Raw genomic sequence first — 13,645 nt, 5'->3', positions numbered from 1 at the left:
TTAGCCAAATTGTTAACATATCATAAGGAAGTCTATAAGCATGCTAGATTAGGTTTTGAGCTTTGTGAAACCCTAAATTATTATCATGGCCGAAACTTCATAAGCCAAGGATGTACACTTCTAAACCACATGTAGCATGAACACCTAGCTAATTCCATCATATATCATAAAGAAGTCCATAAGTACACTAAATTAGGTTTTGGAGCTTCATGAACCCTAAGGATTCATCATGGCCGAAACTCCATCATGTAGAAAATGAACTCCTAAGAAACATATAAGTACAAGTTTCTATCCCATTTTATAACATATCATCAAGAAACCTATGAGCATACTAACTTAGGTTTTTGGGCTTCATGAACCCTAAAATTATCATAGCCAAAACATCATGCACAAGAAGTGGACTTCTAATAAATCTCTTAACATGAATACTTAGCTAATTTGATAACATATCACAAGGAAACTTATAAATATGCTAAATTAGGTTTAGAGCTTTATGAAACCCTAAATCACTATCTTGGCCGAAACTTTACAACTAGGAAATAAACTTATGAACAACATGTAGACATAAATCTTTTTAGTTAATTTCATAATATATCACATGGAGGTCTATGATCATACTAAATTAGGTTTTGAGTTTCATAACCCCTAATGTTTCCATCATGGCCGAAACTTCCTCAAGCAAAAACATAGTTTCTAAACAACATATGGCCGAGCCCTTCTTCAAGTAAGAACAAAATCTCTAGATAACATATGAACATGAATCTCTAGCAACTTTCATAACACATCATAAATAAATCTAAGAGCAAGTTAGATTAGGTTTTAAGCCTCATGAACCCTATATTTCTATCATGGCCGAACCTTTCTTCAAGCAAGAATAAAATCTCTAGCAACTTTCTTAGTACATCATAAATAAATCTAGGAGCAAGTTAGATTAGGTTTTAAGCCTCATGAACCCTATATTTCTATCATGGCCGAACCTTTCTTCAAGCAAGAATAAAATCTCTAGATAACATATGAGCATGAATCTCTAGCAACTTTCTTAGTACATCATAAATAAATCTAGGAGCAAGTTAGATTAGGTTTTAAGCCTCATGAACCCTATATTTTTTATCATGACGGAAACTTATAAAAAGGAGAGAAAGTTAATAAACATCTCAATAAAAAGATTAAGCTTAACATCACACACATAATTTCCTTTCTAACTAAAATCCTATCATAACCTATCAAGTTCATAAGCATGGTTCCTTCTCTTCTCTTATTTCAAATTCTAAGAGTTCGAGTCTTTCGAGAAAACCGTAAGCAACTTGTACCACAGGTGAGGGAATACTTACATCCTTATTCGCTTAAGGAAAGAGGGATCTTGCTTGTTGAGCCTTCCTAGAGAGGGGTCTTCCTTGTTTTTGGGTTTCGGCAATGAGAGGTAGGGGAGGCTCCTTGGTCACGGTGAGGAAGAGAAGGGAGGAGGAAGAGAAGAAAAAATGAAGTTTCTTCTTAATTTCCCCTTTTATTCATCATGAGAGGAGGAAGGGAAAATGTATTTTTCCTTTTCCTTTCTTTTACTTCTCCTTAACGAAAAGAGGAAGTAAAAATCCTCTTTTCTTTTGAGAGGGAGAGGCAACTCTAACTTCTCCTTCTCAATGAAACAAAAAATCTCTTTTCTTACCCTTAACTATATTGTCACTTCCTTCTTTAACAATAATTTCTCTTGGTCTATTGGTTAACACATGTATATATCTAGTGGGAGATCCAAGGTTCAAGCCTTGGTCATCTCTCTTTTTGGTTCTATTTCTATTTTTATTATTTTTTTGTAAATTCCACATAAGGCCTATTTTTATTCATGATAAAAATATCTAAAATATTGCTAAGTACTCCATGGGTGTTACAGATTATCGATCGCAGTCAGGGTTCGTGTTTTGCATTAATGGTGGTGCTGTGAGCTAGAAGAGTTCGAAGCAGGACACAGTCGCTGATTCTACGACAGAGGCCGAGTACATTGCTGCATCAGAGGCAACAAAGGAGGCAGTTTGGATCCGCAAGTTCATCACTGAACTTGGGGTGGTTTCTAGTATCGCTGACCCTATTGAGCTCTATTGTGACAACAATGGAGCTATAACACAGGCTAAGGAAGCTCGCTCACACCAGCGAACCAAACACATACTACGGCGCTTCCATCTCATTCGAGAGATTGTCGAGAGAGGAGATGTGAAGATTTGCAGAGTACCTACAGAGGCTAACATCACAGATCCCTTGACCAAGGCTTTGGCACAGAGGAAGCATGATGGTCACACTAGGTCATTGGGGCTTACAACCTACACTGATTGGCACTAGTGCTAGTGGGAGATTGTTAGTTAGAGCCCTAAAGCCAATCATTTGATTATTGTCTTATGGACTTGTTGTATCATATTCTTATATAAAATAGGCATTTATTTTTGGTTATTATACTTGTATTGGTGCCAAATAAACTAAGTATAATAGCGTCATTGAGTAGAAGGTTCTCACCTATATCAATCGGTTAGTTGAACCGATGGTGAGATGATATAAGGAACATTACTCTTAATCATTCCTAGTCGAGTATTAACATTCAAGGACAATGTTAATGCAATAAGACTAGCATGTAGGTCAACTCGATGAATTGATCTCACAAGTCATGGATATAGAGATATCAAGTTGACACATGGGTATACATTGGAGAATGTATACTGAATGACCCGCCATGAGAAAGTATCATGGATCTTTATAAGAGTGTCATATACTTTTTCATGTGGCTATTAGTATGACTACTAGTTCTTGGACCTGAAGTCACCATGGATCCATACATAAGGAGTTATGTACTTTGGTTTCGTCAAACGTCATCCGTAACTGGGTGGACTATGAAGGCGATTACTGGGTATGTAACGAATTATTCAGAGGAATGTGAGTGATGTAGATGGGATCTATCCCTCCTATATGACGGGAGCGACATCAATATTTTTGGTAGAGTGAGACCACGAGGTGCACGGCCATGCCCAAATGAGTCAATATGAGATATTGAGCTCATTTGATTTAGTGAGTCTACTTGGAGATCAAGATTTGGATTGGTCATAGGATGACACGGTCTATGTCTCACATTGATCAATATAGATGTCTAGGGTAGAAGGACACTTGTCATATATTGTGAGGAGTCACAATTAGTAGTCACAAGGTGATGTTGGATCTCAACATTCTTGTAACTTGGGTAGTAATGATGTGTTGCTAGATACCGCTCATTACTTATGCTCCTAAATGGGTTGAGGCATTGCCAACGTTACAAGAACTTATAGGGTCATACACTAAGGACAATTAGATGGAGATTAGGTTATATGATGAACCAAGAGGATTAGATTCATGTGATGAATCAAATTGGATTAAGAGTAATCCTAATTGGGCTAATTGAGTTGGACTCAAGTTGATTCATGTGTTCAATGAGTCTAATTTAGATTATGACTCATTGAATCAATTTAATTAAATGAATTAAATTCATTATATTAAATTGGCTTGAAATAAATGGTTGGATTAGATTAACCATGAGAGTGATTAAGTCAAGTTTGACTTGACTTGAGAGGAAGAGCAAGAGTCAAGTTTGACTTGACTTTATGCCACATCATTTGTGACTTGGCATTAAGTGGCCAATGATGATGTGCCACATCATCATAGTTAACACATGTGTGTGCCACCTAATGGAGGTTACAAATTCCCTTTGCTTTAATGTGGCCGGCCACATTAATGAGAGGAGTTACACTTTGTTGTGGTCGGCCACTAAGGGGAATGAATGGGATTCATTTTCATTCAAGTGTTTTTTGATTCCATCTTATTCCTTGTTCTCTCTTCTTGCTCCCCCTCTCCTCATCTTGCCGAGACCTTCTTGGAGTGCTAGCACACTCTAAGGTTCTCCCTCCATCGAGTTGTTCGTGTGGATACTTATAGAGGGTTGTCTACTTTGACAATCTTGAGATCCGACACCTTGGACGAGCGGGATTCGCGAAAGGCACGCATCAAGGGTAAAACTCGTACTCTAATGTAGATCTAGAGTTTGTAAACTCGTACTCGTAAGTTTTTCGAAAGTTTTATTCTTCGTATGGATCCGGTGGCGGGGGTTTTGGGATTCCCGCGACGCGAAAAAACAGTTTTCGCGGCCCGAAAAACCCAACAGTTGTATCAGAGCCACGTGCGAAGCGAGTACAAATTTAATTTGATTTTTTATGAAAAATATAGGTTCTGTAACTTTTTGTAATTTTATGGTTTTTATGATTTTTTATGAAAAATATAGGTTCTGCAAAGCACAAGTGTTTCGACACTTGTAGGCTTTGACTACCGAGAAGATTTTTCCGAAACGGCAAGGTTTCGCCCCAAAACTTTTTGGGACAGCGGGCTAAGGCGCTGTAGGATCGTTTAGGGACACTCGCGATGGTTAGATCTGTTAGCTAGAGCCCTAGAGCCAATCATTTGATGATTGTATTTTGGACTTGTTGTATCATATTTTATATAAATAAAGGCATTTGGTTTTTTGGTTATTATACTTACTTGTATTGGTGCCAAATAAACTAAGTATAATAACGTCCTAGAGTAGAAGGTTCTTACCTATATCAATCAATTGGTTGAATCGATAGTGAGATGATATAGGGAACACTACTCTAAATCATTCCTAGTCGAGTATTAACATTCAGGGACAATGTTAATGCAATAAGACTAGCATGCAGGTCAACTCGATGACTTGATCTCACAAGTCATGGATATAGAGATATCAAGTTGACACATGGGTATGCATTAGAGAATGTATACTGAATGACCCGCCATGAGAAAGTATCATGGATCGTTATATGAGTGTCATATGCTTTCTCATGTGGCTATTAGTATGACTACTAGTCCTTAGACCTGAAGTCACCATGGTTCCCTACATAAGGAGTTATGTACTTTAGTTTCGTCAAACGTCACCCGTAACTGGGTGGACTATAAAGGCGATTACTGGGTATGTAACGAATTATGCGGAGTGATGTGAGTGATGTAGATGGGATCTATCCCTCCTATATGACGGGAGTGACATCGGTATTCTTGATAGAGTGAGACCACGAAGTGCATGGCCATGCCCAAATGAGTCAATATAGGATATTAAGCTCATTTGATTTAGTGTGTCTACTTGGAGTTCAAGATTTAGATTGATTAGAGGATGGCACGATCTATGTCTCATATTGATCAATCTAGATGTCTAGGATAGAAGGACACTTGTCATATATTGTGAGGAGTCACAATTAGTAGTCACAAGGTGATGTTGGATCTCAACATTTCTTATAACTTGGGGTAGCAATGATGTATTGCTAGATGCCGCTCATTGCTTTTGTTTCTAAAGGAGTTTAGAAACATTGCCAACGTTACAAGAACCTATTGGGTCACACACAAAGAACAAGTGGATGGAGATTGGGTTCATATGATGAACCAATTGGATTAGGTTCATATGATGCACCAAAGATTGGATTCAAATTAGACTTATTGAGTTAGACTCAATTAAATTCAATTGTTGAATGAGTCTAATTTAAATTTGATTCATTGAGTCAATTTATATTAATGAATTGAGATTCATTAAATTAAAATTGACTTGAATCAAAGGTTGGATTTAACTCAACAAGGAAGAAAATTGATCAATTTTGACTTGACCAAATGAAAGTTGAAACATCAAGTTTGACTTGATGCATTGCCACATCATGAAGGTTGACTCATCCTACATGGCATGACTAACATTGCCACATCATCTCCACCTTATGAGGTATGCCACCTAATGGAGGTTACACATCTCATGCCATTTAATGTGGCCGGCCACATTAATGAGGGAGGTTACATGGTGTGACCGGCCACACTAATGTAGTGTAGAAGTTTTTATTTTTGTGTATTGATGTGTGCATTCATTCTATCATATTCTTCCTTGGCCTTTCTTCCTCCTTGCTGTGGTTGCCGTGAGCTTTCATCAAAGGAGAAGGTGGTTGAGTGAGTCCAAAAGAATAAGGAAGGGTGAAGGTCACAAAGGAGGATACTACTTCTTGAGTGTATGAGATTTCTTTTGCATCCTCTTTTTTTCTTCCTTTCAAATCCTACCCGAGAGCCCTAGAAAGTGCTAGCACACTTGGGGTGCTCTCTTCTCCATCCTTGAGTGTTAGAGAACACTTCTTGTTCGTGTGGATATCACTAGAGAGTTGTCTACGTTGACAACTTCGAGATCCGGCGTACCTTGGACTTGCGGGATTGCGAAGGGCACGAATCGAAGGTATAAAAAATGTTTTTCCTTTGTAGATCTACTGTAGATCGAAGTTTGAAACACGTACTCATACTTTCCGAAATTTTTCTTCGCACGGATCCAATGGCTAGGGGGTTTCGGGGTTTCGCGGGTAGGGGCGCTGCCCCTGGCCCCGCAAGGGGATTCATTCTGCGATTGCGTCCGAAAACCGCTAAACGGGACCGTCGGGAATTTTTACTCGTAAAAATTGTAAAAATTGAAGAAAAAATTACAGAAAATTATATAAAATATATAATTTAGAATTATGTATTATTTGTATAATTTTGTGATAGTCATGGCCCAAAAAGACCCAATCTGATTGGAAATGTGTTGTAATTCATATTACGGCCTACGCGCCATCATTTGTGTTGTGTGTGCTGTATACTTGATACGCGACCTGCGTGTCGTGCCTTTCTCCATTTATTCTTGTTGTAAATTAATTTTGACTCGAATGTAACTCGAGTTTCAAAATTGTAATGTACAAAATTGGAGCGGTGGAAGGTCCACTCGAGATGGAGTTACGAGGAGAGCGCGAGCGCGAGCAACACAAGGTGGTCTAAGGAAGGAGCTTGAGAAGCTGTTGACCTTAGGTTGACCATCTGATCTTCTCATTGGCTTGAGAAGATCGTAGTAGGGTCATGACTAATCACAAATAATTTAATTAATTGCTTGTATGTATGTGATGCATAAATAGTAATTAATTAGTGCCTAACGATTAGATTAGATCTAAATCATGTACAAGATACACCCTCTCGATTAGATTAGAGCTCAATCGCTTCAACTCAAATGTCTACCGTGCCGTGATACCTATCACTACCTCGATCACATGTGTTGTTGAATCTGCCAAAACAGAGCAACACATATTATCTTGGTCCCGCCTATCAACGCATGGGTGAGTAGAGACTTAATTTGATTGAGTACAACTAGTTAAATTGAGTTTAACTGTAGGCATTCTTCCAACGGTTGGAAAGATAGGACATAAATCACATTTATATTAATTCTTGGGCGTATTAGCCAAAGCTAACTCAAGTTTTAATATAACTGCGGATAATGATCCTATAAACAAAAGTTGCATAGAGATGTAATTGGTAAATCGTTACCTACCGATCATACTAAATCTTGGGCGTATTAGCCAAAGCTATCTCAAGGGTTAGTATGATGTGGATCTTGTCCCACATGAATTATAGAATTCAGTGGGAGCATCATTTAGTTAAAGGCCTAATTAAATGATAAAAAGAATATGATGTTTACTTTTTGCTTTTATTTCTGTTGTAGATAACCATGACGTCGAATACGAACTCTTTCTCCCTGCGTTCTGTCCTTGAGAAGGACAAGCTCAACGGAGCAAATTTCCTGGACTGCTACAGGAACTTGAGAATAGTTCTCACCCAAGAACGTAAACTGTACATTCTAGAGCAGCCCATTCCGGAGGCTCCTCCTGCCACTGCCACGCGAGCTGACCGAGATGCTTACAAGAAGCATCAAGATGATGCATTAGATGTCTCATGTCTAATGCTCGCGACCATGAACTCTGAGCTTCAGAAGCAACACGAGTTGATGGACGCTTATGATATGGTTGAACATCTTCATCAACTATATCAAGGACAAGCGCGGCATGAGAGATTTGAGATCTCAAGGGCACTATTTTAGTGCAAGATGTCAGATGGGGCTCCCGTAGGCTCATATGTACTCAAAATGATTGGGTACATAGAAAACCTACAGAGCAACCGATTCCCGCTTGGCCAAGAGCTGGCCACTGACCTGATCTTGCAATCCTTGCCGGATAGCTATAGTCAATTCGTTCTAAACTATAATATGAATGAAATTGACAAGTCATTGCCCGAGCTGCTTAGCATGTTGAGAACTGCTGAGCTGAACCTTAAGAAGGCAAAGCCCCACTCTGTTATGATGGTTCAGAAACACAAGGGCAAGGGCAAGCCCAAAGGTAAAGGAAAGTCCTAAGCCAAGGGCAAAGACAAGGCACTGAAGCCTAAAGGAGGGGTCGCCAAGGATGCTACCTGCTTCCACTACGGTCAGACCGGGCACTGGAAGAGGAACTGCAAGGTGTACCTGGAAGATCTTAAGAAGAAGCGAAGTGAGACTTTCACTTCAGGTATATATGTTATAGATGTCAATCTATCTATTTCTTCATCATGGGTATTAGATACCGGATGTGCTTCTCACATTTGTACTAATGTGCAGGCGCTGAGAAATAACAGGGCATTGGCGAAGGGCGAGGTGGACCTACGAGTAGGCAATGGAGCATGGGTTGTTACTGTTGCTGTAGGAACTTATCATCTATCTCTGCCCTCTGAGCTTGTATTAGAATTAGATGAATGTTGTTATATGCCTACTTTAACTAAGAACATAATTTCAGTTTCTTGTTTGGACAATAAAGGTTTCTCTTTTATAATAAAGGACAAATGTTGTTCTGTTTATTTAAAAGACATGTTCTATTGCAGTGCACCTCTGATGAACGGACTCTAAAATCTAGACTTTGAGAGCCTATATATAACATAAATACCAAGAGGTTCAACCTCATTAAAAACATACTAGTGGGCCAGCCTAGGCGGCCTTGGCGCCTAGGCGAGATTAGGTGGCCTTGTCGCCTAGGTGAGATTAGGCAGCCCTAAGTGTCAACTAATCGGTTGAATCTTCTAGGCACCGCAGAAATCGTATAGAATTTTCATGATTTGTTTTAGTTTGAGCTTTTAAATGTAAAACCCAATTAAAAAAAACTGAAAAAACCTTGAGTTTGTGTCAGATGATGATATTGAGTTTCTGTTCGATATAGCAAGTTGTTGAAAATTATGGAGAATGAGAAGTAGAATAAATTTGTGATATTTTATAGTTGTGTAATTTTGACCTTATTTTAAATTTGATATTATTGTGTTGGAATTATAGAATATGATTTATTAAGTAATTTATATTGATACGGTAGAATTTGCCTAGTGGTGCCCGTCCCTGCCTAAGCGACCTTGGAGCTAAGCGCTGGTCTAACGCCCGACTAGCACCTAACAAACATTAGAACCTTAGAGTTTTCCTAAGCGTGTCAAATGTCGGCATAATATGCTATTCAAATGGTACAAAACTGACTAAAGACCAAAACACTAGTGTGGAACGAAACAATAAACCTAGCTCCAAAATTTTAACAATTTTTTTTTGTTTAACCTTAGTTTGAGACATACACTTGAATGGGCTTTAGCTAAGGTCATGGTAGAGGTGGTTGAATATAGATGACATATATTATTTATAGTAATATGATGCAATAATTTATGGATTTTGTAAGGTATAAGTATTATGATGGTCAGCATGATTCTTGTAGGTTGGTCATGCAGTGGCAGGTAACTAGCTGTTGAAGGTCTCCATGAGGCTTTCAAATTTTAGGGGATGTTTTGTTGATGGGTTTGGGATGAGGGGATCGAATGATAGTAAAATATGGTGTTTAGATTGTAGATTTGGGAATGACAATTTGGGAATGATTTCTAAATTTATGGAAATCAACCAAACTCATATAACTAGGTGAGTTTCATTTCCATTTTCATTCCCATTACACCTTACTATCAAACACATACTCATAGTCATTCCCATCATTTAACCAAACGCCACCTTAGTTAATGCTATAAAAGTCATTCACAATATGTTTAGGCAATCCCAGGAGCATGCATAAGTCATCCTAGCATCAATCTATGTTAGGGCAATGGCTTCAACTGGTTAAATAGGGAACTAGCACCAAATCAGATCTGATTTGACTCAACCAATTATTTCAAAAACCGTTGAAGACCAGAAACCCTGTTACAATAGCATACAACAGAGTTTCTGATCTCCTGGTGGACCTTCTACATCACCATTAACTCCTGAGTGTTCGGGAGAAGCTTAAAAACCAGAACAATCGCATAACAGCTGGGTTTCAATCTCATGGTGCAGCTTCTGTAATTGAGGTGTGGCAAGCTCATGCTGGGCCTTCAGCACCTCTATTGGGTTGGGACATTTTGAAGCCCAGCTGTGATTCCATTAACTGCTATTGTGTGTTTGGTAAAAACCAGAAAAACTGGTACAATCACATGCAACTAACTTTCAGTCTCGAAATAGGCCTTCTACACCTCTATTGAGGTTATTGAGGTGGGGTGTTATTAGTTTGAAGCCTGTTGTGATGCATTACCTGCTGATGTGTGTGACAAAAATAGTAAAACCCAGAACATTATTAAAAATCAGGTAAATTAAAATTGTTGATATTGACACTAGGGCAGAGACTTGCTTTGGAATGAAGAGGTTTGTGTCAGAATGGAGCAAAAGAGTGGGGAAAACAACTTTGGCTGTCAATTTTTTACATTGACAGCAATTTTACATCGTATCAACAAGTTTGTTCTATTACAACAAAGCATAAAACTAAACTCTTCATAGCTTGTTGCTTTAAAACCTTGGACTTCATATGTTTATTTATAACTTATTTTCTTGGGCATATATTATTTTATTATGCATTTTTTTGTTTTATTGTGTTATATGTTTTCTTACAATGTGATATGATGAATTATATGCCTAGTGTTTAGTCATTATTTTAAATGCCTATATTGATTAAACTGTTATTTTACGATTTTTAATGCCAATCTTATGCCCCTGCATTCACTATAAAATTGTTTGAAATGGACCAATGGTTTGCCACCTGAAATGGCCTCTTAAATCATTGAAGGAGAAGAGGATAACCAGATTTCTCTTAACAACTTTTATTTAAGCCAACCAGTAAGTACAAACATTGTTAATTCATATTCCCCAAACCTACAAATTCATATTAGTCAGGAATACTATAAACAAAAAACTTTCTTACACAATACTCCACAAATTACAGTTCATCTTAGCAAGAATAAGGGAAGTGTGCCATTCAATAGATATTCCAAAAATTCCAATTTGACATGAATGATTCAAAAATAACACATCTTTGTTATTTGTTATTAAAAAATCAGCATCCTAGTTTCAGCTAAATGCATAGTAGTTAATGCAGGTCTTCAATGAAATCATACATTTTAGAAAACTGGAAGTCTGCTCAATCATGATAAATCAGAGTTGACATGAAACAGAAATCATACAGTATTTTCTAGTGTGTTTAATGCATCAGCAAGTTCTTAATATAGTCACTCTCGGATAAGCTATATATAACTACAATACAGGTTCCATATTAACAACATAATGTAAATAAGTTACCAATCAAATTTTAAAAGTTCTTCAGCTAAACACATTATGTATTGGATTGTTTAATGTAACAAGGAAGCGAGTAATGGAACAAAGATAACAAAATAACAGCATTCGAAGGCACAGAGATCTGAGAAAATAACCCACAAAAAAAGAACCTACGAATTGTAAGGAGAGTAATATTTTCTAAATTCTAAATACAAACCTACGAAATCAGGCATGTAAATTAAAAACAATCATTTTGTAAATCAAATGCATCAGAACTTCCTCTGATCTAATTGATTGCACAACAAGAACCGGAAGTCGATGCTGCTAATCAGGATACAATGGAACAATGATAGCGAAACAAGGCATAACGATAAGAAAAAATAACCTCCGAATTGTTAATGAAAAAATTAAAACTTTCTGAGTTCAAACTAAATGGCCACGAAATCAAATGCATCAGAAGAATTTCCTTTGATCTGATTAATTACCTAACCAGAACCGACGATGATGTTGTTGATCGGGATAAAGATCAGCTTGACGAAGAACCCGACGAACCCCATCACCACGAAGCCAATCGCAGTCCGGACAGCAACTTTAGTGAACTCTGCAAGGTCGATCCGTGTAGATCCATAAGAACGCAAACAATATACACAAAATTCTAGACAACCGAGAAGACACCGATCGAATCAACAAAAACGTTAGAAAAATTGATGGCGAACTCACCCTTGCGATCGGGCTTGTGGCATCGCTTCACGAGACGGATGCTGTCCTTGGAGAACTCCCTCAAGGGATCGACCACAGAGTCTAAGGCGTCCATCGATAATCACCACCAACCCTAAAACGGAGATCGCGATCAAGATAGGACACGACGAAAACAGAAAACAGAGCACCCCATCAGGGCTTTTATACAGGATAAATCACTCCCCTGCTCCCAATCGTAGCCGTTCAAAGTGAGATTGGGAATACGAACAGAATCAACGGCCAGATAAAATCCCCGATTTCATCATAGTCAACAAATTTAGTAGACTATATATATATTTGCTATGAATCTTCACGGATTCGTCCAGATTGAATTTGGGACGTTTGGAATTGATTCAAACAGTCATAGGTGATATGGTCGAGTCATTCCAGACATTCCAGACGTCTAGACTCATTCAAGTATTGTTTAAATATTTTTTAAAAATTTATTTTAGAGTATATTATATATATTTAGTATTTAAAATTTTAGGAGTTAAGAGTTAAATTATAATTAATTTGAGTTAATAAGATTTTTTCTCTAGATTGAAACTTCATTTTTAGATTATAGTATTTAAAATTAAAAATGTTAAATACTTACAGAATATATTATATATATTTAGGGTTTAAGATTTTCAAATTTATGAATTAAATTATAATAAATTTAAACTAATAACATCTTCTTCAAAGATTCAGGTTTAACTTTTGGATTATAATATTCAAGATAAAAAAATTTAAGTGTTCACATGATATAATATATGTATTTTGGATATTTCAGATTCCAGATTTAAGGAATTATATATATATATATATAAAAAAGACATCTCAAATAAAAACTAGATCAATTTTTAATCCCATTTGAAAAACTAGGAAGAGCACATCTTTTATTGGAATCCAAGGAATGCCCTTTCGCCTAGGGCCGACTTTGTTGATAAATATATGAAATAATAATGGAAGAGCACATCTTTTATTGGAATCCAAGGAATGTCCTTTCACCTAGGGCCGACTTTGTTGATAAATATATGAAATAATAATTATAGTGGTCGGGGTTGAAACTCAATAGGAGATTTAATCACCTTTGTGGACTCCTACCCATGTACTTACCAACTTGGATTCCTGCTGAACTCTCTCAATGATGTTGGGCAGTTGTGAGGGAAGGGGTCATTAACCTAGCAAATACCATGAAGGAATACCATTTTTTTTTCATTTATTATCAAAGCGGTACCTTATCCCACGTCAATACATTTTATTTTTCAAGAGTGTCATCCTTATTTTTGATGTTGTTGTAGCAATTATGAGTGCTACAATATAAACATTTTGATGTAGGATTCACCCAAACTTTAAAGAAACATAACTTTTTACTCAGAACTTGGAATCAGGCTCTGTCGAATCTCATTCATGCAGAATTTAAAAATCTACATTTATTAATGGGTATCCATAATCACAAACTTCTAGGCC

General features: G+C 37.2%; 1 protein-coding gene across 3 annotated transcripts in view; it reads right to left on the bottom strand.

Annotated features, from left to right (window-relative positions):
* LOC122052030 (protein transport protein Sec61 subunit gamma-like) overlaps nucleotides 1-12,340 on the bottom strand; it is a 29,378-nt gene extending 17,038 nt beyond the window's left edge. For all 3 annotated transcript variants that reach the window (XM_042613409.1, XM_042613410.1, XM_042613408.1), the window contains exons 1-2: nucleotides 12,176-12,340; nucleotides 11,941-12,056 (exon numbers count right to left, since the gene is read on the bottom strand). In XM_042613409.1, the coding sequence (XP_042469343.1) occupies nucleotides 11,941-12,056; nucleotides 12,176-12,269 (210 nt within the window). In that variant the 5' untranslated portion in view covers nucleotides 12,270-12,340. The remainder of the gene's footprint in view (nucleotides 1-11,940; nucleotides 12,057-12,175) is intronic.
* Between the last annotated feature and the right edge of the window lie 1,305 nt (nucleotides 12,341-13,645).

The sequence above is a fragment of the Zingiber officinale genome, chromosome 3A (genome assembly GCF_018446385.1).
Source record: "Zingiber officinale cultivar Zhangliang chromosome 3A, Zo_v1.1, whole genome shotgun sequence".
Taxonomy (NCBI): Eukaryota; Viridiplantae; Streptophyta; class Magnoliopsida; order Zingiberales; family Zingiberaceae; genus Zingiber; species Zingiber officinale.
This window is presented reverse-complemented; position numbering and strand designations above follow the sequence as displayed.